The 26,637-nt window shown below is 43.1% G+C and overlaps 1 protein-coding gene across 1 annotated transcript; it reads left to right on the forward strand.

The window, feature by feature from the left end:
* LOC123021260 (inner centromere protein) lies at positions 1-24,147 on the forward strand. Its single transcript, XM_044425890.1, has 17 exons — positions 1-128; positions 922-1,026; positions 3,225-3,964; positions 7,418-7,466; positions 7,799-7,832; positions 8,486-8,543; positions 10,376-10,427; positions 11,353-11,467; positions 11,551-11,673; positions 14,651-14,760; positions 14,842-14,962; positions 15,829-15,948; positions 16,314-16,486; positions 16,704-16,818; positions 20,576-20,668; positions 21,583-21,733; positions 23,907-24,147. Exons 1-17 carry the CDS (start codon positions 1-3, stop codon positions 24,110-24,112), a joined length of 2,493 nt encoding a protein of 830 aa, XP_044281825.1. The 3' UTR covers positions 24,113-24,147.
* The last annotated feature ends 2,490 nt before the right edge of the window (positions 24,148-26,637 follow it).

Here is a 26,637-nt window from a genome sequence, read left to right on the forward strand (position 1 = left end):
ATGGTACATCCCATGCAACTGGAAGAGCAGGCGAAGAAGAAACTAGAAGAATTCCTGCAGAATGTCCAAAACACAGACTTTCTGTGGTTGGATGAGATTCTTGAAGAGGCTATCAAGATGTTTAGAAAGTAAGACTGGAAATGGTGCCCCAAACCTCCAATTCTTTTTTTTTTTTGGGGGGGGGGGAGGCAGGGTCTATATATTGGAAACATAACAGTTTAAAAGCTGTATGTAGAGTTGTTATCCAAAGTATTTGATCCTGCAGCCCTTTTGCAATTCAGAATTGTATTGCATAGCCAGGTTGCTTTTTGGCCCTTTCTACACCCATAAGCAGGATCACTTATTAGAAGATTAAAGCCAAAGTCTTGGGACATCTCTTTCTGATGACCATGTTTACCTTTTGGAAGGAGGAGTGTTATGTGTAGGACAATATCTTTACCTGCATCTGATGTCTGAACTGGTTGAGGCCAGAATAATATCTGCTCAGCCTCTTATCCTTTAGGTAATGTACAGAAAGTCTTTCTAATTATAAGAAGGTCTCAGTGTGATGCCCAGTCAGTAATCAGAATGACACTGGTGCAAGAGTGTCTCTAACTGCAGTCTTTTCCTAGCCTTTCCCAGAATGGGAAATCCAAATATGGGACAGTGGCCCTGCTGAAGGCATTTGAGAATAAAGGTGAGATGCCTACAGTCTTAGCCTGTCAGCAGTCCTCTCTTTCATAGGGAGATGTTGTTGTTCTCAGTTACCAGTGAGCAAGTGCATAGTAATGGATGTCTGAGTGACTCTAACCCTGCAATGTTAAGTGTCTGGATTGGTTTGAATAGATTTGTCAGATAAATTAGCAGTCAGTAAGCTTAGATAAAAGCACCTAGCAGGGAAGGGATAAGATCTTTGATTTTATTGCTTGTACATCCAAACAGCAATTCTGACGGAGAGCCGGAGATGATGCCAAAAACTCCATCACAGAAAAATCGCCGGAAGAAGCGTTTTTCTTCTGTTAAGAAAGATAGTTTTTCTAAAAAGAGGTAGGATTAATACCATGAATGTTTTTGGGGTGAGTGTATTTTTTTCAGTGTGGGGGCTTCTGAATAATTTTGGATCAATGTACAATCTTTTCTTAATGGTAGAATTTGATATTGTTGGTATTTGAGGAAAATATTATAGTGGTTGCAAAATGTAACTTGATCATTGTAAAGTCTTTTGAAGATTTAAAAAATGTGCTCCTAATTGCTTGGCAGATTGCATACACACATTTAATGCAGGCATGTGCAAAAATGGCGGAAGGCAGGCGCCATCACTGAGGAGGTTCTCATTCACTTTTCAAGTGCCAACATGAACCCCTGGGACTTTGGCTATGCCACTTAGCTTCCTCTCCCACAAACAAATTCTTTCTTTTAATGACCATCTCTGTCAGGATTAGTCTTGTGCATGGTGGGAATATCAGGGAAACTCAGCAGGCAGCAAGGTGGAAATATGTGAAATGAGTTTCATAATTGTAGAATTGGTCTGCCAGCTAGTTAAAATGTTTGAGAAGGGACTAATAAATAGTATATCAACTTGTTTAAATACTGGTTTTGGGAAGCTTGGAACAGACTGCTTTAGGGATTGGGATGCCCCCACTTTAGTGCTATGACTAAGGGTGCAATCCTATGCATATCTCCTTCTAGACAGACAAAGTCCTACAACTCTCTGCATTCCCCGGCCATTCTTAGACAACACAAAATGATACTGCAACCGTATCTTTTTTTTGTCTTCTCTTTAATTAAATTGAACTTAAATAACAAAGTATTGGGTTATAATGAGTCCTAAACAAATTGCCCATACATTAAGGTATGCAAAGGAAGGCAAGAGTGAAAGTTTCAATTTATTTCTCATTTTGGGCCAGGCAGAAGGAATACATTTGTGATCCATGGATGGATAGTCATTGTCAAGTGAACAGAGCTTTTTCTTTTAGCCTTAATCATCTGCCTTTTAACAAATTAATAAAATTTCAGATATGTTCATATCACCAGAATCATAATAACTCACTTGTTAAGATACTGAAGGAAGCATGAGAGGAATTGGTGCATGGTGTGAGACAAATGGGTACAGAAGGAGATTTCTACTTCTTATAATGCTAGAACCCAGGGTAATCCCATGAAGCTGGATCAAGGGAATTTTGGGACATTAATTTCTTAAACAAAGCACATTGTTTAATTAGGGTATTTCCTATCCCAAAATATAGTGATGGTCATCAATTTGGATGGCTTTAAAAGGGGATTAGGCAAATTCATGGAGAATAAGACCATCAATGGCTACCCATCATAGTGGCTATATGCTACCTCCACCTGTATCAAAGGCAGTCTGCCTGTGTGTGTCAGTTACTTAGAAACACAAGTGGGATGGTGTCATTGGAGCCATGTCCTGCTTGTGGACTTTCCTACAAATGGTTGGCTGGCATCTGCTTGGGTAGAATGATGGACAAGATCTAAATAGGCTTCAGATTGTCACTCTGCTCCATCAGCTGTTTGCCCTGGCCAGTGCAGAGCTGGAGGGAAGTTTGCATTGGGCCGTTCCATGGATCAGAGCAGCAAGGGCTACTGAGATACTACATTCTCTGCCTCACAGAAAGCACATTACAGCTCAGGGCCTCAGTCATGGGCCAGAGACAAAGCAGTTGCAGGATGTTTTCCCCCTCATACCCCATTAGAAAAAATATTGCTCCAGTTGGGACTGCAGATCTGGAAGGTTAGCACACGCTGTCCTTTCCCTTAGCCAGAGGCCTAAAGCTGGTGAGTGTGGATTTTTGTGTTGTGTCCTTTATTGCATCCTGTTGTAAACTGTCTTGGAGTTAATTTGATTAAAAGTCTTGGTATATATCTTTAAAGTAAGTAAGTATTGACTCTCCGCTAATTTAATTAGCCAAAGCTTTTGCCAGTTGATCTGTTAGTGGTAGTTTGTGTCTCTAATATTTATGGCTCAAATCATTTGTCTAGGATTTTTCAATTCAGCTACACTATTGGCCATTGCAACATTCAGTGGAAAGGATGGATCAGTTTTTCTCAGTTTGGATGCAAAAGTTCTTATCTGTGGTTTATTCTTACAAGGTTTAGTGGCTCCTGACTGCTTCTGTTGGAGGAAAGGGTAAATAAAAGTGTGTACTGTTTGTTTTAATATCTCTGCCAGCTTTGTCCTCTAGTAAACTTGAGCCCATTGCATTTCTGACAGTTGATTTTGTTAACAGATTGTCAAAAAGAACAGCTACCCAATCTTCTAAACGAATTTCCCAACAATCCCAACAGAAAAAAGACTTGGAAATTACGAAGACTGATGAAGACTATAATTCTCCTTGTCGTCGTGTGACTAGATCTCAGGCTCTTAAATCCGCCAGACACTCAGATGCTGCTCTTAAGAATTCAGCTATCCATTTAGCCAAAGGGCGGATCCCACTAGTTGAAATCAGCATTAATGAGAGAAACAGTGCAGAATTCCAACTCAACAAAACACCACCCGAGAAGACTGCTTTGACCTTCACACTATCATCTGATAAGTCCCCTAAAAGGAGATCACAAGCTTTGTCCAAAGTTTCTTTGCTTGTGGTCCCAGACACCCCTGAAGCAAAAATAATGAAAGAGGGACGGGAAGCCTGCAAGCTGAAAATAGCAAATGCTTCCATTGCCAGAACCACTGAGAATAAAGAAGCCAATGCTCAGGAGGAGAACTCGTGTGTCCAGCAGCATTTCACACTGGAAACCACACAAAGCATAAGTGAGAGTCCACAGACGCCCACAGCTCCAAAAGCAAACCGTCACTCTGTTCGGCGAAGCCTGATTGGTAGGAACCCCAAGAACTGCCAAGCCTCTCTGGTTGAGAGATGCTCACTAAGTGCCAAAAGGGAAAGAATGGTCCAGAAATCGATTGGTAGGACTCTTTCTAAGCGTAAAACAACCCAGCGGTCCCCATCTGCCAGTAGGCGTATGAGCTGTAAGTGTCTGTGATTTGAGACAAGTCTATTATTCTCTCTCCAGTTTTTTTCTTAGTTCCTCTCTACATTCCTTTTTCCCCTTTTCTGTCTGTGTACTTGAGTAAAACGCCATGGAATTAATTTGATGTGACTTATGGCAAGTGCTTTTTGGGAAACATGTGTTTTTCATGCAAGGTAAATTTATTACTATGCAAAATGTTCCTGTCTTAATACTAGACACACAAGGCAGCTCACATAACAAATCCAAAAATTAAAAAAAATCACTAAATAAAACTGAAAAAGAAACTAAAATAAGAATTTAACAATGAAGGTGCAAGCAAGTATATTGATTGCATGAGGGGAGGTAAATTCAGGAAACAACTTAAACCTTGGACAAGCCAAAGACCTATCAGAATAGGAAAATATTCTGCTTGGCAATGAATAGCGAGGGGTCTCAAGCAGGCCCTCTGCTTAGCTCTGTCCAAACACATCATCTTTGCAACAAAAAAGCCCTTTCACAAAATCTGAGATTTCCTTAAAACCTGTACCAGGGCCTTTTCCAAAGACCTTGTAACAGATGGGTTCATAAAGACAAAGCAAAGAAGTCTGTTTCAGTGCGTTCAGAAATGCAGCTCCTTTTGCTAATGATTAGTGAAACAGATGCATCTAGTTCACTCAGCCAAACCTAGTGACACGTTGAAAACAACATAGGAGCCTAATCCACAGAATTTAATTTGTGGCAAGTTCCACTCTGCTCAGAGTGCCTTAATTCTAAACTTGTACTGTGTACTAGTGAGATTAAGGTGGAGAATAAGTGGTTCACATGCTAAGTGTTCCATAGAGGTGTTTTAGATGCAGAACACACTGGAAATTTAGGTAGTGGGAAAAAATTACCAAATAGTATTATTCTGAAACTGAAGAGCTGTAATGGACCAGGAGGTCGTAGGTCTGTGGTAGAAAACATGCTTTGCCTGCAGAAGCTCCCAGGCTTCTCGTAGGGAAGCTGGAAAAAAATTCTGCAGGAATGCCTGAAGCACCACTACCAACCAGGTTCTGTAATACTGTGCTAGATGACCAAGGGTCCAACTCAGTACAGGTAGTCCCTGGGTTACTGACGAGTTCCATTCTGAAGAATGTCTTTAAATTGAATTTGTATGTAAGTCTTGGATCATGTATATAAAAACATACAAAACACTGAAGAAACACTTCCCATGTACACTAAAACATCTTAAATATAATACAGCATTTAAATAAAGATAGTACTACAGTACTAATAGAGTAACTAGGTACTAAAGAGAGAATGTAGGTATACAGTACAGTTCTCAAAACAGTTTAGATAATAGAAATATTAAAAAATAGTAAAAAGAGTTTTAAAGGTTAACACTTCTTGAGCTAACCTTAAGCCTAATATTAACTAGATGATGATGGAGATGGGACTAGTGCTGGAGAGTCAGGGTTTGATTGTGCTGCTGGAGGGAGGTAGTTAGCACTGGAGTAACTTTTTAGTTCGGACTTCACAGCTCACTGGTGCCACTTTCCCCCTCTGTCCTTCCCTTCCCTTCTCTCTCCCTTCCTCTCCTCACTGCCTGGTGCAAGTTCTGACTGCACAGCTTGCCAGGTGGTGGATGAATTCATTTGTCAACCATTGTTCGTCATTTGTTTCATCAGCTATGTTGTGTAGGCTTTCCCATCCCCAGGGAAGATCATACTGGGAAAGAACAGTGCATTATGACTTGATACAGAGCATTACTACTAATTACTTGAAAGATCTGATCCTAGCCTGCTTTGGATCTATAAGGATCTATAAGAAAACAATTCAGTCGTCCCAACTGTTAATTTGTGAAAACATTCATGATTGCCATGTGGCAAATGCTTACTAAGAATGGACAGCAAAAATAGTAAAACTAGCCAGTATTAGGTATAGTTTTGCTTTGGACTTCTTTCACCCTCTCCCAATACCACAAAAGTGACATGACTTTATACTGAGGTTTATTCATTTATTTACATGTATTTATAGGCCGCCTATAATTGCTGAGGCCTTTCTAGGTGGCTTACAATGCATAAAACATACTAATACATTAAAACCAATTAAAGCATAATGAATTAAACATCTATGAAAACAATTAAACGGGCCACAACACACAGGCTAAATGTTAAAAAATTTCCTAAAAAGATATAAATTGGTGCACTGGCATAATTTCTTCTACTGAAGTTGCTGGGTTTTATTCTACAAAACAGTTAACTAGCTTGGATCATACATGCTAGTGAAATGTGGCAGGGATTGGGTGAGGGCTAACAAATTGAAGAGATATCCAAGAAGACTGAGTTGCTGTTAGTGGGTGGTTGAAGGGTCTTCAGTTTGGATGGCATTGCACCCTCCTTTATGGAGCAGGTTTGGGGGTCATCCTGGTCACTTGAGGCTCTGATGGCGTTAGTGGCACAAGGTGCCTTTTACCCTCTTGGGCTGATGGCCCGGCTACACTCCTATCTGAATAGAGACCTCCTGGTTTCAGTAACCTACACTCTGGTAATCTCTAAGTTAGATTACTGCAATGTGTTCTACATGGGGCTGATGTTAAAGACAGCTTGGAAGCTGCAACTTGTGCAAAATGTGGTAGTAAGATTAATAACTAGGACCAGAAGTTCTGAGTGTATAACACCACTTCTGGTCCATTTGCACTGGATGTCTATATGCTTCTGAGTTTGATTCATAGTGCTGGTTTTATCCTATGAAGCATTGCATGTCGTGGGACTGCAGCACTGGGTGGAATGCCTCTCCCAAATGCAATCTGCCTGTACAACACCTGAGGCCGTCCTCTGGTTGTCACCTCCAAGGGAGTCTTGCACTGCAGCAACCTTCTCAGTGGTGGCTCTTGACTGTGGAATGATCTTCCCATTGAGGTCTGCCTGGAGGCAACTTTGACATCCTTTCAGTGCTAGCTTAAGTCATCCCTCTGTACCAAGGCACTTAAAGCTGTCTAGAGTTACCTAATGGCTTGACTGGGGTATCCATGTTTGCATTTTTAGTAGATCTATTCTGCATTGCACACTCTTTTAGCTGTTAAGTGCTTTAAAATGTTGAACTGGTTTTAAATTTCGTTTTAGAAGAAATGTGGTGTTCTATTTTCCCACAGTCCTGCTTAGGAACTGTTGTAAACTGCCTAGATGCCTTCAGCTATTGGGTGGTAGATAAGATAAATAAATGAAATGTCCCAGGACAACAGGAATGTCCAACCTTCCTGCCAGATGGAATCCACCAAACTGTAGCTGATGCTCTTCTAGCGCTGCTTCCGTGTGAGCATGTGCACTTGAATCCATGCCCATCTGCAGTGATTCAGCAGGCCCAGGATGCTGCTGCACGTAGAATGTGGCAGGCAGTAAGAGAGAGGGTGCCTTTGCTGGTGTTGGGTTTTGATCCTGAATGCATGTGGCATGTTGGGGATGTCATCCTATTTGTGTCTTTTCTCCTTCAGCCCAGACTGCTATGGAGAAATTAGTGGATGAACAAATTTCTGAATCTGGGTGAGTTTATTTAAGTAAAATCTTAATATTCTAAGATTAAAAGTAGTGGAGGCAACCTGTACCCTCCAGAAGTTTTGGCCTACAGCTCCCATGATCCCTTGCCATTAGGAGTAGGGCTGATGGGAGTTGTAGGCCAAGTTGCTTCTCTTTGCGCTACATGAAAGCATGGCAGCTATTGTGTGGCTTCTGTGATCTTGTATGGGTTTTATAGCTTCATTTAACCAACATTTAATGATATCATGGAAATGATCTTTCTGCATGACAGGAGCCTAAAAATCATTGATATAGTTTTGCTGTACAGTATCCATCTATATTTTTTCTTTGTGTCTTAGACCAGAGTTGGATCCTGCATCTCATTCTCAAGAGGTAAGTTCTTAGAAGGCCTTTAAAAAGAGGGTAATCCTATATCCACTTACTGGGGAATTAACCCGATTTGACTGAATTAGACTTACTTCTCAACAGATCTGTGTAAGGCTATAAGCTACTCATAGGGTAGACTCTTAGTGTGTGGTAGAGAAGTAGATGATACCTACCTAGTCTGTGCTCAGAGTAAATCTATCCAGTGCCCAAACCTGCCTTAGACCCCCATACCGGATCATACAGAATCAGGGCATAGAGCGGCCTGATCTTCACTGTCACAATGGAGGTGGTGTGCTTTAGGCTGGGTTGTTTGTAAGTCGGATGTTCTTAACTCAGGGACTGCATGTGTGCTAAAAAAATTAAGGGGAGAGGGGTACCCTTGAATGTGCTGGGGGGGTGCGGTGTTGGAGTCTCTGCTCTAGATGTTGTTGGACTGCAGCTTCTGCCACTCCTAGCCTGCATAGACAAAGATGACAGCTGTTTTGCAGTCCCACAACATCTGGAGGGCTACACATTGTGCATCCCTAGGTTTAACCTTCCAGAAGCCTGCCTAGTCAGCTAATGCTAACCTGTGCTTTTATGGATGAAGGGGTCCATGCAGAGAACATGTGCCATTACTGCAGATTGATAACAGCAGGATGTCCCTTCTTTCTCACAAGGCCAGCCTGACTGCAACTGCCACACCTCGAGAAGAACAGGAAGGAGGAGACTGCAAAGGTCAATATATTCAGGTGCTATTCATTGGCTGAGTAGGAGATGAGACCAACTATCAGGCAGACGAGGCATTCCTAAAGAAGGGCAAACCTGAATCATTAACCAGAAAAGTTTGCATTGTTTATTTACAATATTTCCAGGCTTGCTTTCCATGCAGAATCCCTCCCAAAGTCGTGTACAGCAGTAAAAGTGATGGGGCCTCACAGACCCCTGACAGCAATATATTCCAGAAGTGTGGGGGCACTGCAGTGGAACCCTTCCCATGTCCTCGCCCACTTAACAGCTGTCATGGGTGGGCAAGTGTGCAGGACTTCTCTGGATGATCTTAAAGTGTGGGGAGGCTAATAAGGGTGAAGGCAGCCTGTCAGGTGATTCAGTTCCACAATGTCTGAGGTGCTGAAGGTCAAAAGTAACATTTTAAATTGGGCTCAGAAGCAGACTGGTTGCCAGTGCAGCTGGCATAGTATAGGTGTGCTTTGACCTCATTACCTTGTCTCCACCAGCACTGTAATCTTGAAATGGAGCCCCACATACATCACATTACAGTAGTTCAGCCTGGTGCATGGATAACAGAGGCAGGATCTGTCTTCCCCTGATAGGACCACAGCTGGCATACTAGCCTTAAGCCAGTAAAATGAACTGGGGCTGGAGCCACTGGACTTCCCCAGCTGGCACAGCATCCAGGAGGACTCCCAGACTGCACACTTGTAACTTTAGGCATAGTGCAACCTGCCTAAAAGTAAGCTGCAAACCTCTGTCCAGGGTTTCCCAGCACACAGCTCCTCCATTTTGTCTGCATTAAGTGGAACAAGTTCAGTTCCCAGGTGTTGCACCGAAAACATCCTCCGGACAGTGCTCCAAGAATTCCCAGGCCTCCCTAGGATGTATACATGGAAACAAGTGGGTACTTCTGAGTGTTATGTGCATACTGATGGGACTTGACTGAAACCCAGACCTCCAGAAAACTTCACCCAGTGGTTTCATGTAGATGGTAGAAAGCATGGGGGGCAGGATTGGGTCTTGCAGCTCCCCCAGGCTAACAGCCCTTGAGTAGAATAGAAATCAAATAATTATTTGTTTATTTAATAATTTAAATATTTATTTGCAACACTGTTTGGCAGTGTGGTGTGGTAGTCCTTGATTGAGGAATTCTGGTTCAGTTCCTGTCTTGGTCACGAAGGTCACTGTATGAATTTTAGCCAGTTATTCTCTCATCCTATTCTATTCCTCAGGGTAGTTGTTGGGGAACAGTGCATGCCATCTGAGCACTTGGGATAAAAATGTAAAAACATCCATAGCAAATGTGTTTGTACTATTTATTCAGCAGAAGTAGGAATAATCATTTTTCCCTGTTTGCTCACTTCATATATATAATCTGGACTCCAGAATTGGAATTTATCACTAAATTAAAGTTCTGTAGGCTGCAGCTGCATGCTGTGTCTTAGTCAAGGAATTCTTTTAGGAGAACACAAGTTGGCACTGACCTGGGTTTGCGGAAACAGTTAAAAACATGATTTTATTAACATAACATTTTCCTGGGAAAATAGTAAACCAGCTCAAATGGGTTTCTTCACTTGCTTTCCAAGCTCTCCATAGATAGCGAGGAGCAGAAGCCTGCTGCCAGAAATCTCTATATAGCTTTGTTTGTGGGCATGCCCTCTGTGCCTGCACAAGTGAAATCTAATCAGCAAAGCTGCAGGCACAAAGACAATCTGTACCAGCAAGGAAGCCTGCTCCTCTTCCATCTGATGACTATTGGCCACTGGGGCTTCAGGCCTTTGCTCTGTAGGACACCTCAGCCATCACTAACTGTAACTATTCCTCTCTCTGTGTAGAGGGCCCCTCTGAAAAGTGTAAGGAGATGCAAATGCAGCCGCAGAGTGCCAGGTATGTTTTCTATGGGACTTTTGTCTCTATGCCCCGTCTGTATGAATTACCATCTTCAAGCTTGTGCATACGTTGGCACACAAAATGCCTATGTTTGAACCTGCTCTTTGTGCCACTTACTTGTGTTTGGGGGCGAGAATGAAGACTTTCCTCACACTGGTGGAGGAAGAAGCAACACTTGCTCTGCTTGCCTGTCAGAGCTGAAGGCGATGGAGATAGAAGGGAGAAGAAGAAATGGGGATGCAGGGAGGAGAAATATTGAAAGGGAAATACAGGGTGCCCCAAAAATGTGACGTTATTTGAAATGTGAATATCTGAGTAACTACATGTCTTAGGCAAATGAAATTAAATAGGCTTCATGTTGAACAATAAAAGATTTATCAAAATTCGGACGAGATTCAAAGGGATGTAGATTTTATAACCGATTTCACAAAGCCTCACAAATGTTCAATATGCGCACCGCCTGTGACACGACACACATCAAGTCAGTAGTCCACCTCCTGGCAAACACATGTCTTGTGTAACATTGCATCACTAATATTAGTTAGTTTTTACACATTTTGTTAAAATTTGAGATCATTTGAGCGAGAATTGGCTATGTTATTAGACTACGAAATGATGTCAGTTTTTTGGGGCACCCTGTATAAGGAAGGTATCCTCACAGCTCTGCTCAGACAGACAAAATTTTCAGACAGGGCCATGAATAGTGGAGCCTGTCACATGGCGACAGGTACAGGACTAGCTCTGAGGAGAAGACTTCATTAAAGATTTACCTCAGTAGCTATCTTGCCTTCAGGTTATTTGTGAATGCTTAAATTACAAAGAATGGTGCCCTGCCAGAGGCCCTGGCTTATGGGAGATTTCTCCACCTGGATGTTCTCTGTAATGACCACTTGACCATTTATATAATTTTAAAATTCTGCAGGAGAAAGGCAAGCTATAAGAGAGCAGTTAGCGAGCTTGATGATGGACAGCCCATGGAGGATGAGCTCTCTCCCCCAAGGAAGAAGCCTCCATCTCCTCAGTGTCCTGCCAGCAAGGTAAGACAAGCACCCCATTCCTCAGAGTGCCCCAAGTCGCATCAGTGCCCTTCCATGGATCAATAGTGTCCTGTACTTTTCAGGTTGTTCGCCCTCTTAAGACATTCTTGCACACAGTGCATAAGAACCAGCTGCTCATGATGACCCCCGGCTCTGTGACCCGTAACAGTACCATAAAATCATTCCTCAGACAGAACACTCCCAAGGTACAGTGAAGTCATTTTTTAACAAATTAAAACAAGTAAAATTATCAGTGAAAAAGTAGGCGGTGACTACTGTAAGGAAAATTGTGTACTGTGTGACAACAGAATGGTGAGGAAACAATCCTAAAAAATGAGGTTTAGGGACTCTGGCCAGGCAGAAGTAACTAAGGGCCAACAGTTGGGTAGCTGAAGAAAGCAGAAAAGTACAATTAAAGGCAGCAGATCGAACATGATAGAAGAAGCAATGAGTTGGAAGAATATGCTGAAACTGTGGAAGGGGATTAAGATCAGGAGGGATGGATGGAAGAGAATCAGTGTGCAGAGGGGCATAAGAGAATGAAAAATGGGAATTGGGGTGGATGAGACTGCTTCAAACTATATCTTTAGCTCCAGTGTGTGCCTGATTTTCAAACTGAATTATTCTGTTCCACACTACACAGTTTAGCAGGTCAGCATTCTTCTACTTCACTGCAAGCAGTTAAACCTATTGCTGCTTCTTGTTCTAATCAGACTCAGCACAGCAGACCATTCTTATTTAGTGTGGATGAAAGTTGAACTGAAATTGAGATCAACAAAGTTTGGGACTGTTGAGGCAGGGTCCTGTATAAACCAGTGCTCTAGTCCTGTTACATTTTTGGCACTAAATATTCCATAAAACTGAGGTGCAAATGTCCAAAGATAATAATTATGTCTTAATCTTCTCTTTATACAGAGGGGTTTTGTTGTAAGTAACAAGATTGATCTCACAGTAGGTGCTTTTGTATATCATTAACACAGTGTGTGTATTGTCCAATGGCATTCTTAACCAGCATAGTGACCTAACACCTCTTCCTTTAAAGGGGCAAGTCCAGCATTTCTTTAGTGCTTTTTAAAAAATGAGATCCTGTACTCTGTTCCTAGTAACAAGCGAACCTTGAGCATTTCAAAGCATGATGATCCATATTTTCTACTTCTTCCCTTCAACGTATTTACCTTTTCATATTTAATGTATTTCAGTTTAGAAAGCTCAGTTCAGAAACATTTACAAAAATGGAACTAGAATATAAAAAATCATTACCTAGTTCCAAGAATATTGTTAACTTTCTGTTCTTTTGGTTACTTTACATATTATATTTAAGATGTTAAACTATACATGTAAACATGGAATGTGAATATAAAAAATACAAACTGTAGAGATATGTTTATCAGAGAGCTACAACTGGCTGTAGCTCCCTGTGGAACACCTGGCTATTGCACATTGGCTTGTGGAATGTCCCTTTAGTTGCAAATAAATGTAAATACTAACTCATTGCTCATCTTAGTTAAGTACTATATTGGTACATATAGAATTTTTTCATAGTATCTTCCTTCCTGTCAGTATCATACCACATGTGACTGAAACCTCCTTTTAAAAAATCTTGTACCCTGCAGCCAAAATAATTGGGCTGGTATGAGATAAAAAAATAATTTTGGGATGATATGTCCTCCAAGTTCTGCCTTGGATTCATCTGATGAAAATAAAAGTCCATGCTTTTCATACCTCCTTTCATCTGCAAAATAAAGAAGGAGGGGAAAAATTTAAGTGGTTCAATATGGTGGTTGTCTACTTAGAAGTTCCCCTGGATTTATTGAGATTTACTCCTAGTATCTGTGTGCAGAAGTTCAACCCAAATATAGCAATTACACTGAGAGCGTATACAGTCAATTGGAAAGAGAGAACGCCCCAGAGATAAGTGTTCAATATTTAGCAGGGAAGTAATTTAACTTAGTTTCAAAGCTAATATTTAGATAGCCTGTTGCACAGTTACTTTTTTTCATTAACAGACCTGGTATAACTGCTGTGGGGAAAAGTTTGAGTGTTCAAGGATAAAACTGGGGCTGAGAATAGCACTGTATGAAGATTTAGAGCCTGGGGACCCATTTCAGTCTAGGCCATATCCCTGAATAAAGCAAGGCTAAGATTCCTTCTGGTCATGAGAAAACAGAACTGTTGCCTTCTTAGGAAGGGATGTGCCGTCTGCCAACCAACATGCTAGTCTCTCATCAAGTGGGGGCAACTTCCCTGCAGTGACCCAAGCCTGACCTGGCCCAGGGTTTACTCCTTCCTTCCTTCCTTCCTTCCTTCCTTCCTTCCTTCCTTCCTTCCTTCATCGTGATTTGGTTAGCTGGTTCAAAATCATCACCCCCTCTTGCTCCTGCTTATGACTCAATGGATTGATTGTCTCAAACATAGTCTCAAAAGAGGAAACAATGGATTCATTTTTGAAACATTGATCTCATTTTCTTCCTCCTTTCTTCATGCTTTTTAAAAGTACAAGTGTTGCAGTAATTATGTTAATAGCACCTGCTTCTGTGTCACACGAAAGGCCCAGAAATTCTGTGTTGAATCAGGTTATTTTCTGCCAGCCTAATGATCTTTCAGAGGTTTTGGTGAGCTCCAGCTCCTTCTGAAATGCATGGGAATTGGGAGGCAACAGTTTTGACAGCAATACTTTTGAGACTGTAGCCAAAATTTTGCTTGATCAGTGTGATTTCATTTCCCTGCTGTAAGGCAACCTTGCATCAGAGCCATTCTGGAATGAGAATGTTGCCTGTTGCCAATCTAATGAAAGGTCTGTTTGACTGTTAGAGTGTGTGTAAGCCATTCACTAACTGTTTGAAGTAGCTGTAGCTGAACTGCAGGAGGGAATGAAATGCATGGCATAGCAAGAACCGCTGAAATGTCCAGATGGCTTATCTTGTTCTTGGCCAAACTGGTTTAGTAAAATGGTGGCTAAATTGGCACTAGTATTCTTTCTTGTAGCCATGGGAAATTCTCTTGCCAATGCAACTGTCACTTTTGGGTACATTACCTCAGTACAGAGAGAGATTTCTCTTTCCTTGACTAAAACTGCAGTTCAGTTGCTCAACTTTCACTTGTGGGTTACCATATTACAGTAACTGCAGGAATAGACATTCTGTTTAATAGTGTGTGTTAATACAAGCCTTATTCTCTATCTAGGAGAAGGAAAGGCAACGGTTAGAGAATCTGAAGAAGAAAGAAGAAGTCGAACAACAAAGAAGGCTGAAATTGGAGGAGGAAAAAAGACGGCGGTTGGAGGAGATGAAACGGTATGTGCGTGTCTTCCCAGCCGGGCATTTTTTAGGTTGTCTTTATTTATTTTTACTAACTGGACACTTTTGTGCTATCAGGAAGCGTGAAGAGCGCCTTCGCAAGGTGCTGCAGGCTCGGGAACGGGTAGAGCAGTTGGAAGAGGAGAAAAAAAAGAAACTTGAGCAAAAACATGCTCAGCATGTGGAGAAGAATGAGAAGGTACAGTTGAATGTCGCCACAGAGCTTTTTGAAAGGATGGGCTCTCCAAAACGTGAAAGGAAAACCTTCCGGATAGGGGTAATGCAGTGACAAACTATGCCTAAAGATGGTGTCTGTGGCAGTGCTTTTTAAATCCTCTTTACAAAAAAGAAGAGTTTATAGTAACACATTTCATCTTCTGGGTGTCATGTTGTAGTCTTAGCATGCCACTCCTCCTTTGCAGTGGACGGCAACGATTTGAACAGTGAGTCTGCCTAGTCAGTAGTCTTCCCATTTAAAATTGCCAAGGGCTTTGACTGTTCAGCCTGTTATAAAGGAAGCACATCTTAACACATGGGGAGGGGGGGGAGATGAGTTTAATACAATGTACAGAAGAGGGAACTTGCTGCATGTAATGGCAAAAACCCTACAGATGGTTGAGATCAGGTGAAGAGGTTCTTAAGGATCCATCCCCCAGGGAAGTGAGGGGGATGATAGCCAGAAGAAGAGCCGTCATGGTGGTTGTGTCTCAACTCTGGAATAGGCTCTCCAGAGAAGTGTGTCTGGTACTATCGCTGTTACCATTTCAGTGCCAGGTGAAGACATCTCTCTTCTCTGGCTATTTTAATAGTTGGTTTTAGCAGGTAACTGGATTTTAATTGAACCTATTTCTGGTTTATAGTTGATTTGAGTTTAAATTGTTTTATTCAAAGTGTTCATGTAATATTTTAATTTTGTTGGATTATGTTTTTATATTTGGCTATGTTAATCCTTCGGTGTTATTGATTTTAGAATGTTCTGCTGTTTTAATTGTTGTAAGTCACACAAAGTGCCCGGGTATGGGCTACTGTAAATTGAAATAATAAAATGCCTATGACCTATTCTAGGTGCGAGAGGAAAAGATGGCAGAAGACAAAGTGAAGAAGAAAGTGGCTGCCAAGAAGTTGGAAGAGCTTGAAGCACGGCGCAAACAAGAAGAAGCCCGGAAGCAGAGAGCTCTGCAGCTGGTAAGGTGGACGGTGTCTGGATAGGAGCATCGTTGCTGGAATAGAGAGGAGACCAGGGCAGAAAGCACTGAGATATGGTTTTATGTGTTTAAATTTTTGCAAGGGCTTCTCAACTTCGTGACAGTTACAGCAAGTAGTTTTCATTTCAAGTCTTGCTCCTATGTTGGCCCAGGAAAAATCTGCCTCTTTTAGGATGTAAACAGGGGATAGCAATATTGACTCTTTCAGGTTACTTGTTCCAGTTAGTGTCTTGGGGTCTTGTATACAGCCTGTGATAATTTGTCCTGTGCATTCACCTCAAGACCCACTGGCTTAAGTCATGTGCTGTAGGAATTCTATCTGGAAAGTAATATCTTCTTTCTTAGGAGGAAGAAGAGCATAAACACAAGGAGCTACTGCAGAAGAAAAAAGAGGAGGAGCAAGAGAAAGCTAGGAAGATTGCTGAACAGCATCAGGCAGATCTGGAAAGGGAGAAACAGCTGTCTGCTGAGAGAGAACTAGAGAAGAAGAGAGAGCAGGAAAAGCTTCAAGCACAGCGGTAAGGACAGCATGGTTGAGAATGCTTCCATTCCTGGGTGCTTTGTGTCCGTTGAAGACAAAACAAAAACAGTGAGTGAAGATGTGAAGAGTGAATTACAAGCAGGCCCCAAAATGTATGACTAAGGCTGCTGAGGGGTACCTCTCTCGGACCAGTGCTGCAGTCAGGTAATGCTCCCTTCTCCATTTGGATGGTGACATGGTTTTGTTGCTTGCAGGGAGCACGAACGGCAAGAGAAAGAGAAAGCTGCTAGTTTGCAGAGAGAGCTCTTAGCAGCAGCAAAGGAGAAGGAACGGCTCAAAAAAGAGATGGAGGAGAAAGAGAGGATATTGGTAAGGGGCTCATCCACCTCCACGGGGATGCATTTCTTCTGGCATATGTTTGCAGCCCCTGCCCCTTCAAACTTAAAGCCCAACATTGTGAGGAATGTGGAATACCTAGTCCATGAGTACTGCTTCCTGGAGCAGCTTCTGTCCTCAGTCATCACAGTGCAGCCTTCTTTTATTATTTATTTATTTAAAACATTTCTATGCCACCCCCATCGCAACAAAGTCTCAGGGTGGCTCACAGCAAGAACCAAATTATACAATAAAAATATTAAAACCCGGTGCATCTCAGCTTAAAAAATTTAAAATCCTACAAATAACCAATAAATTAACACTTAAAATAAGTTAAAAAGGTCTTAGCCTGGTGCCAAAATACAAATAACGACGGCGCCAGGCGGACCTCTCTGGGGAGCACATTCCATAGGTGGGGCGCCACCGGAGAGAAGGCCCTCCTCCGGGTACTCACCCTCCTAATATCATTCACAGAGGGTTCCCAGAGAAGGGCATTTGTTGCTGAGCTCAAGGGGCGGGAGGGTATATATGGACACAAGCGTTCCTTTAGATACCCAGGACCCAAGCCGTTAAGGGCTTTATAGGTCATAACCAACACCTTGAATTGGGCCCGGACTTCAATCAGGAGCCAGTGGAGCTGAGGGAGAACTGGGGTTATCTGAGAACAACACCCAGTCCCCATCAGCAGCCTGGCCACTCTATTCTGCACCAATTGAAGTATCCGGACCATCTTCAAGGGTAGCCCCATGTAGAGCGCGTTGCAGAAATCTAATCGGGAAGTTAACAACGCGTGTGTCACTGTCGCCAGGCAGTCGTTCTCCAGGAAGGGACGCAGCTGATGGATCAGCCGAAGCTGAAGGAAAGCGCTCCTTGCCACCGCCATCACCTGAGCTTCTAAAGACAGCTGAGGGTCGAGGAGCACTCCTAAGCTGCAAACCCTGTCCCTCAGAGGGAGTGCAACCCCATTTAGGACAAGGCCCAAGTCCCCCATCCCGAGGCCTAGACCACCCACCAACAGGACCTCCGTCTTGTCTGGATTGAGCTTCAGTTTATTGGCCCTCATCCAGCCCATTACCTCGGCCAGGCACCGGTTCAGCACAGCCACTGCCTCACTTGGATTGGTGGAAAACGAGAGGTAGAGCTGCGTATCATCAGCGTAGTGATGATTCCGCAGCCCACACCTCCTGATGACATCTCCCAGCGGTTTCATGTAGATGTTGAATAGCAAGGGGGACAAAATGGACCTCTGCGAAACTCCATGGCATAGCTGCCATGGCACAGAGCCATAGTCCCCCAGCACCACCTTCTGAAATCAGCCATTGAGATAGGAGCAGAACCACCGCCATGCGGTGCCTCCAACTCCCAATCCTGCTAGCCTATTCAGAAGGATACTATGGTTGATGGTATCGAAAGCCGCTGAGAGGTCCAGGAGAACTAACAGGGACGCACTCCCCCTGTCTCTCTCCCTGCACAGGTCATCGTACAGGGTGACCAAGGCAGATTCAGTGCCATACCCAGGTCTGAAGCTGGACTGAAATGGGTCCAGATAAACAGTTTCATCCAAGAATGCATGGAGTTGTCCCGCCACCACCTGCTCTAGCAGCTTGCCCAGGAACGGGATGTTGGCCACTGGTCTATAATTGGCGGCCACCTCTGGATCCAGGGATGCCTTCTTTAGGACTGGCCGGATCACCGTCTCTTTTAAAGAGGAAGGTACCCGACCGTCTCTTAAAAAGGCGTTGACCACCTCTAGGATCCAGGTCCCAATCCCGTCCTTGGCTTTCTTAAGTAGCCAAGATGGGCATGGGTCTAGGAAGCAGGTGGTAGGGCGTACTTGTCCAAGCACCTTGTCCACATCATCAGGCCGCAACAACTGAAATTCATCCATTAATTGTGGACTCGACGGCGCCATTGGCATCTCAGTAGAATCTGGTTCAATAGTAGAGTCAAGCTTGTGACGAGTCTGAGCGATTTTCTCCCTGAAATGCCTGGCAAAGTCGTCACAGCGGGCCTTTGAGGGTGGTATGAGATCTTTCTTTGGGCCTGGATGTATCAGCCCTTGCACCACCTGAAAGAGCTCCGCCGGACGGCATTGTGAGGAGGCAGTGGAAGCAGAGAAGAATTTCTTCTTCGCCATCCTCACTGCCACAGCATAGGCCTGATAATGGGCTCTTAAGTGTGTTCGGTCAGATTCACCCCGTGATCTCCTCCACCTATGCTCTAGATGTCTCCCAACCTGCTTCACTGCCCATAATTCAGGTGTATACCAAGGAGATGAACAGGCTCTGCCAGGTGGGAGAGGACGCTTGGGAGCGATCGTGTCAATAGCCGTGGTCATCTCCCCATTCCACAATTCAACCAGGGCATCGACAGGATCACCAGCCGTGTCATCTGGAAAATCCCCCAGAGCTTTCAGGAATCCATCAGGATCCATCCGACTCTGGGGGCGGACCAATACAATCTGGTCCTCACCTTACAGAGGGAGAGGTCGCTCTCAAGCACAAACCTCACCAGAAAGTGATCTGACCATGACAGGGGAGTCAAGCATAAATTCCTCACCCTCAGACCACCCTCTTCCTGCCCCATCGAGAAAACCAGGTCCACGTTCATGGGTCGGGCCACTGATGTGTTGAGACAGCCCCATGGCCGCCGTGGAGGCCATGAAGTCCTGAGCCGCCCCGGTTAGAACCATCTCGGCATGGAGATTGAAGTCCCCCAGGACCAACATCCTGGGAGTCTTCAACACCAGGTCCGAGACGATCTCCATCAGCTCAGGCAGGGAGTCTGTTGGGCAGAAGGGTGCACGGTACACCAACAGAATCCCCAGTCTGTCTCAGTCGCCCAACACCAAGTGGAGGCACTCCAGCCCCGGCCTCGAGAGGACAGAAAGCCCCACAAGGGAAATAGAAGCTCGATAAACCAGAGCAGGCGTGGTCCCCTCCCCTCCAGGTGTGGTCGGTGCTGGACCAGGTACCCGGGCGGGCACAGTTGTGAAAGGGCGACATCCCCTCCACTCACCCGCCCAGGTCTCTGTGATACAAGCCAGGTCAGCCCTCTCGAGTGTTGCCTTATTTTGGACTGACCTGGCATTAAGCAGCAGCACCGACAGGCCCGGGGGGCAGCTGACAAGTCTACCTGGAACCCGCCGGCTGGGGGAATAACCAGAAAGAGGGACAGGTGTTAACCATCTGTCCCTCCTTCTTCTATGCAGACCCGTTAGACCCCCAACACCATAACATCCATAGCCCATCACCACCCCGATGGCGGGGCCCACACGCTTCCCAGGCGACATCATAGTAAAGCACGAGATGCACCAATTAAAAGCAACCTAAATCTGACAATTAAAATTACTAAAAACATCCTACTTAATCCACTGCTAGCCCACAACTGAAACCAAAGCCAACCACCAAAGCCCCCGGCCAGCCCAGCCCTCCGCTCGGCCCCCAAACGGCGGCATCACCACCCTTAGGCTGTCGCCCTTCAGCTGCCTGCCCCAGATGCCACCAGTGCTTTATAGGCCGCAGGGCCCCTCCCCGTGCCCACCCTGTCCCGGTGCGTCTCTCACACATGCCGGGGGAAGTGGGCCGGAGCAGGGGCCTGGGCCGGTGGTCCTGGTTTTGGCGCAGCAGCGGCAGCAGCGGGCGACGGAGCAGCAGCGAGTTCCGGGCGGCGCGGATGGAGGTGGGGCACGTGGAGCAGCAGCTAAAAGAGTTGGAAACGGCAGCAGTAACAGCTTTTGTTTCTTAAGCAGGAACAACGGAAGCACGTGGAGCAGCAGCTAAAAGAGTTGGAAGCGACAGCAGTAACAGCTCCTGTACGGTTGAATGTGACTATGGATGTTGAGGTGAGCTCTGAATGACAGAGGACAGAGGTCTGAAGAGTAATAGTAATCGTGGCTACTCTGACCGGCAGGGGAGCATGTGATACAGTCCTTCAGACCACAGGCTTAGGCAGCCAACCACATTGCCCGCTGTGCCTTTTGAATTCTTACAGTGACATCCAGTGCCAGCAATGCCACACACACTTGGCTTAATCCTGCTGCATTAAGTGAAATAAGAGCAGCTCTTTGGTCCTGAAAAATGCAATACACCCACACCCAGTGGGAATATTTTATTACCTAATAGCTTTTACTTATTTTATCCTTAGTAACTTTTTATCCTCACAAGGGTATAGCAGAGTTTTAAAAATTCTAGCATCTCTGCTTTTCTCTAAGGTATGCAGCATTTCCTAGTTTACTAGTTGTAGCAGCAGAAAGCACATTTCAAAGAGAAAAGGGGAGACGTGCTAAAAACGGGGTTTCTTTTGTTTTAATACAGTTGGAACATTTAGGCATAAAAAAATTGGGGGGAAACTGCTGTATATCTACCTGCTGGCACTTCTGTAGGTTTTTGGAAACATAAGTTAATTGTATCAGTGGCACTGAAATAAGAAAATTTTGCTTTGGGCAATCTTATGCCACATGACTTGTGTCAATTCTACTTTCTAGTAAGTGCTTACTCTAAGGAGTGTGGGTAGAGACTACCACAATGATGTCTCTAATAGAAGGCACATTTGTAAAGATTTCACTGCAGTTATTGAAAAGATGCCTCTGTAACTGAGAAAATAGATGCTTGTACCTATTGTCTGAACAATTGAATTACTCTTCTGAAAAATAATAGAATCTTCCCTAAAATATAACATAACACATTGCTACATCTTCTCTAATCTAATTTGCTTCCAAATCCAGTGATGTGTATTTCCCCTTACGTTGCTTTCCAGAGCTCGCTTGCCTGTAATTCATATCAGATGACACCACAAGGCCCCAAACAACCCAAGCTTGATTTGAATAATTATGGGATGGATTTGAACAGTGATGATTCAACTGATGATGAGAGCCAGCCCCGCAAACCCATTCCTGCTTGGGCTACTGGTATGTTTGAATCCATCTAAGTACTTTGATTTACATGGTGGCCCACTATTCCTTATATGTGTGGAATACGTTTCTAATTAAATGTTATGATGACTGTTATCTTCGATGGCTCTTAAAGGGAATAGATGTTCATGAAGGATATATCTATCAACTGCTGTTTGATAGTAGCTCAGAAGCAGTATGCCATCGAGCAGCAGTTTCTGCGGGCAAGAGTGCGAGAGGGTAGTTGTCCTTGACAACTTCCTGGAAGCACCTTATTCTGACAGTGGAAAACAAGGTGTGACCCACAGCAGTTCCTAGCCAGGTTTGCTTAAAATTAAATCTAATTCTGAGGGTCTTAACTGGTTTTAACATGCTTTTTAACCTCTACACGAAATGGCTGGGAGAGGTAATATGAATGCTTGGGGTGATGTGTTATCAGTATGCAGATGACACTTAGCTCTACCTCTCATTTTCATCTAATCCAGGTGAGGTAGTGACTGTTCTTAACCAGTGCTTGGGCTTGATAATGGACTGGATGAGAGCCAGTAAGATGAAGTTCAATCCAGGCAAGAATGGGGGTGTTGCTGGTGGACACACCATCTGTCCAACAGGGAAATTTTCAACCTGTCCTGAACAGGGTCAGGCTCCCCTTAAAGGTTTGTAACTTGGGGGTGCTCCTGGACCCTGAGTTCTCATTTTTCTCACAGGTGAACTCGGTGGCCAGGAGCACCTTCTGTCAGCGCAGGCTGATCTCAGCTACATTCCTACTTAGATGGGTGAAGTCTTGCCACAGTTATCCATGCGCATTGGCTGCCTATTGTAGATCAGGCCCAGTTCAAAGTGCAGACATTAACGTGCAAAACTCTAAAGAGCTTGGGGAATGTCTGTCTCCATATATTCCTGCTAGACCACTAAGATCTTTGTTGGAGGTCCTTCTGCACCCCCGATGAAGTGAAGGGGGAAATGGCTAGGAGAAGGGCCTTCTTCATAATTGCACCCCACTTATGGAACACCCTCCCTAAGGAAGTGCGCTTGGCACCATCAGTGCTTGCCTTTCAGCACCAAGTAAATGCTTTCTTATTTAACACGTTTTTAGTAGCCAATTTGGTTATTATTCTGTTTATTGGTGCTCATTCACTATGTTCTTCCATGAATATCAACTTGATATTTTTAATGGATTTTATTCTTATACTCTTGATTTTATTGTCTCATTTTACTGTTTTATTGTCTGCTCATGTTTTTATTGTAAGCTGCCCAGAGAGCCCTTTGGGCTATAAGGGTCAGCATATAAATAAAATAATAAACATTGCATCAGCAAACTTCAGCTTGCACAATGGGTTTCCTCTTGTTCTAGCACAGCTCCAACATGTGCTTTATATTTGCTCTGGAGGATGTGTGGGTGTTTGCCCGGAGGAAGGGAATTCTGCCTCCAGAGTACATTCCATGCCAACAGCCAACTCTGGATCTAACCCAGTATCAGTATTCATCCTGATGATTGTGACCTCACTCACTAAGAATACAAACATTAAATATTCATGCATCTAGGGCCTTTGATATAGTTTCCTTTAAATGCAAGGGTTTAAGATCTGCTCTTGTACTTGGAAAAGAAAGAACACTTCCTAAATACAATTGAGGAAAGTACTAGAAAGTGGGTGTTTTTGTTTCGTGCCTGTTTGGAATGTGTGCATAACTTTTTATTAATACAGAAAACTAAAATTTATATAAAATACATTGTATAAAAGAATGACATTAATATATTTGATGTACAGCCTTTCCACTCCATAAAACTGAGTCCAGTGAATAATTAAAGAGGGCCAATTTCTCCTGTGAACAAAGTCCATTAAGTTCTACCTGTACAAGCAGCCTCCACCACTTTAATTGCCATTTTCCAACAGTAGGGATAGAAGGATTTTTCCAGTGATAAGCCAGGACAATTCTGGCTGCAGTCAAATAAATTCTCAGTCAAACATTCACAGTCTCTCTGAAAGAACTGGAGCTGTCTTCATGATTGTTGCAGAAGCCTTCTCTGCTGAAGTGACCGTGAGAGAAAAAAGGAAATCCATCCTCCAAACTGTCCTATTCTTCCTTGGGAATTCCTGCTGCTGACAATAAAACCTCTAAAAAGCTATATCTGTCTCAGATAACTAACCCCTGCTTGCAGTTAGTACATCTGTTCTTTTCTTTCCCCTAGGAAATCAACTAAGCCAAGCAATCATACATCAATATTATCATCCCCCTGACACAAAAGTGCTTTTTGGAGTTGTGAAGAGTCCCAAATTGGAAGAAATCTTCTATAAGAGCAAGCCACGATATTTCAAGCGTACTAGTTCTGCAGTGTGGAACTCACCCCCATTCCCAGGTGGCAAGTCTGTACCATCTACTTTCAAGAGATGCTGATACCTTTTAGATACAGTTTGGTATTGTTTGGTATTTTTGTGCAAGAAGAAAATGTATTTTAAATATGTGTACCTTTTCCTTTTATTAATAAATGTTATGCTCTGCTAGAGATCTTAGTGCAATTTCTGTGTCTCATTGTGGGGGAAGACAGCAAGGAGCCTTGGATCTGAATTGCCTGTTTGTATTGCTAGGGTAAGTGATCTTTAACAATACGAAGAACCTACATCCAGCTAATTTCCCCATCTGTTGTACTGTTTAGAGTGTCAGACTATGAGTAAAAAGATTTGGAGCTTACTGGGTGAAAATGGGCTCCTTACATACTCACAGCCTAAATGAGCTTACTGCTTGTCAGAATAAAAATAGGTGGCAGTAGACCATGTCAAGTAACTATAAACCACACTGATCTGCCGACAGATACATGGAAAACTTTTTTAGAGTACACTGTAAGGCAGAAGTTAGATGCTGTTCAGTTCAGTGATGCAAATGCTACGTAGATTCAGAATGCTACTATTTTAATAATTGATCCTCCATGGCATTTTCCTAAAATGTCCGTCTCTAGGTCAGATCCTGTTCATTACTCGAGAAGACTGACTTTAATTCACATATTGTGTGCAGGGCCTTTTAAATGCTATTTTAGGAAGGCGTGAAGAGATAAAATATGTAAGGGTGAGACAGAGGAGACAAACTCTAATTTAGACTTGCATTGCCTTCTGAAAGAAATCTGGATTTGGAACCATAAATCTAGAAATGTGACAAAGAAAATGTAATTAAGTCACAAGTAATTGCATTTTTCTAACTTGAACAATATGATCGGGCTTTTATATTCACTGGTCATAGAGGTTCAGTGTGTTTGCTTCTGCTTAAAACAGGAAAGACATCCAAATTATAAAGAAAAGTTCTCTAGTCTCCAGTATCAATACAGTATTTTTTGTTTCATCACTTCATTTATGCTGCAGTGAGTATTCGTCCATAGTCACCACCCATCCAAACAAATGTTCAAAACGGCATACTTATTAAAATGTTAGCATTGTAACATACAGCAAAAGAATGAATTAACATAAATAGGAAAATCCAGATCACTTTCTCCCAAATTAGATTTATAGCCATATTTGTATTCTAAAATTGTATCATTTCATTCTTGAATCCTGTACTATTCATCAGCTTCTAGGTACCCCTCCAAATCCTCATTATTGCATACAAGTTTTCACAGAGGCTGATTCTTTTTGAGAGTTGCAAAAAGATCCAGCATGCTCTGGTCAGTTCATAGAAATCCAAACTATGAAAAGGAAAAGATTTATCAGAAGCTGAAACCCTTCGGCAGCTTCCTGGGATTTTCCCAGTCTCCCTGTTTACAGCACTCCCATGAGCAAGAACAAAGTTGCAGAAGAGGGCATATGGAGGGTTTGCTTTCTCAGACTGAGAGTTAACTAACGCACTGATACTGCTCCGTGTCCTGACCAGGTAATTCAGAACCCCCAAAGCAGGGAGAAATGCGAGGAAGAGGATTTTCTCTAGTTGCAACAATCTTTTAACAAGTTAGTTGCAGATTCACCCCTGAGATGAAATGTTTGAAAGTTGTTGCTTTAAAAGGGAAGAAAGAAAAAGCCAGCAGCTTTGCTGTTCCCTGCCTCAAATGTTATATCCTGTTACAGTCTGTGCAACTGAATGCAAGGAGCAGGAAGGGATTTATATATATGTTTTGTTAGTGTGTAATGGCCGCCTGAGAGCTGCTCAACCAGCGTTCTTCCGAGCAAGGTCCTTGGTGTACAAGAACAATGCACAGTTCTAAAAACTAACTGATTTATTGTACTATAAGGTTTTGTACACATGTGCACACGTCATCAGATGAATCAACAGAATTATACTTGAATAAATCCATTGGTCTTTGCAATACTGGAAGATATTTTATTGTTATTGCTGTAAAAGATCAACACTTCTGCCTCTGGAAATATAAAGGAATATCCATGTATTCTGACATGAAATGTTGGAAAGTACGAAGGTACACTTTGCAATTCCTACCCCGCCCCCCCCCAGTAAGAATGATAACACCATTCTGTACAAATAATAACAGAATGGGTGACTACTTAGGTTGACCAAGTAATTCAGTAGTGACTGACATAACATGTATGTTGTTCTTGTATTTCATGCAAGAATACGAGAAAGCTTTGTTGCATAATATGTTCTATTTTAGCTGTTACTTGAATTTGCATGTACATTCAACAACCACTGATTGAGTGGCCAAGATGACCCCCCCCCCCTCCTTTGGTCACTTTAGAAGTGGCTTTTTAGCAGTTTGGCTTGTCCCAGCATGTGTTATGTCTTCATCTGGGTTTGGGACACAGTAAGTCATTGTGAGGTAACCAAACCCAATAATAGGCCATGACTTGTCAAAATAGCTCATAAGCCAAACTTAAACCAGCCTGACAAAACCATCACAGCACACTAAGTTGCACAGGCTTCAAAGATTGTATTGTGCAAACCCAGCCAACATTTTCTATTATATGGCCAGATCTTAGGCATATTTA

This window comes from Varanus komodoensis, unplaced genomic scaffold, assembly GCF_004798865.1.
Source record: "Varanus komodoensis strain SLA01 unplaced genomic scaffold, ASM479886v1 scaffold16, whole genome shotgun sequence".
Classification (NCBI taxonomy): Eukaryota; Metazoa; Chordata; class Lepidosauria; order Squamata; family Varanidae; genus Varanus; species Varanus komodoensis.

Bases quoted from the DNA above. Each gene is read 5' to 3' on its own strand.
- LOC123021260 (XM_044425890.1), top strand. From the start codon at position 1: ATGGTACATCCCATGCAACTGGAAGAGCAGGCGAAGAAGAAACTAGAA. The intron at 7,833-8,485 runs GTAAGTTCTTAG...CTTTCTCACAAG, and splicing joins CTGCATCTCATTCTCAAGAG to GCCAGCCTGACTGCAACTGC. The intron at 16,487-16,703 runs GTAAGGACAGCA...TGTTGCTTGCAG, and splicing joins GAAAAGCTTCAAGCACAGCG to GGAGCACGAACGGCAAGAGA.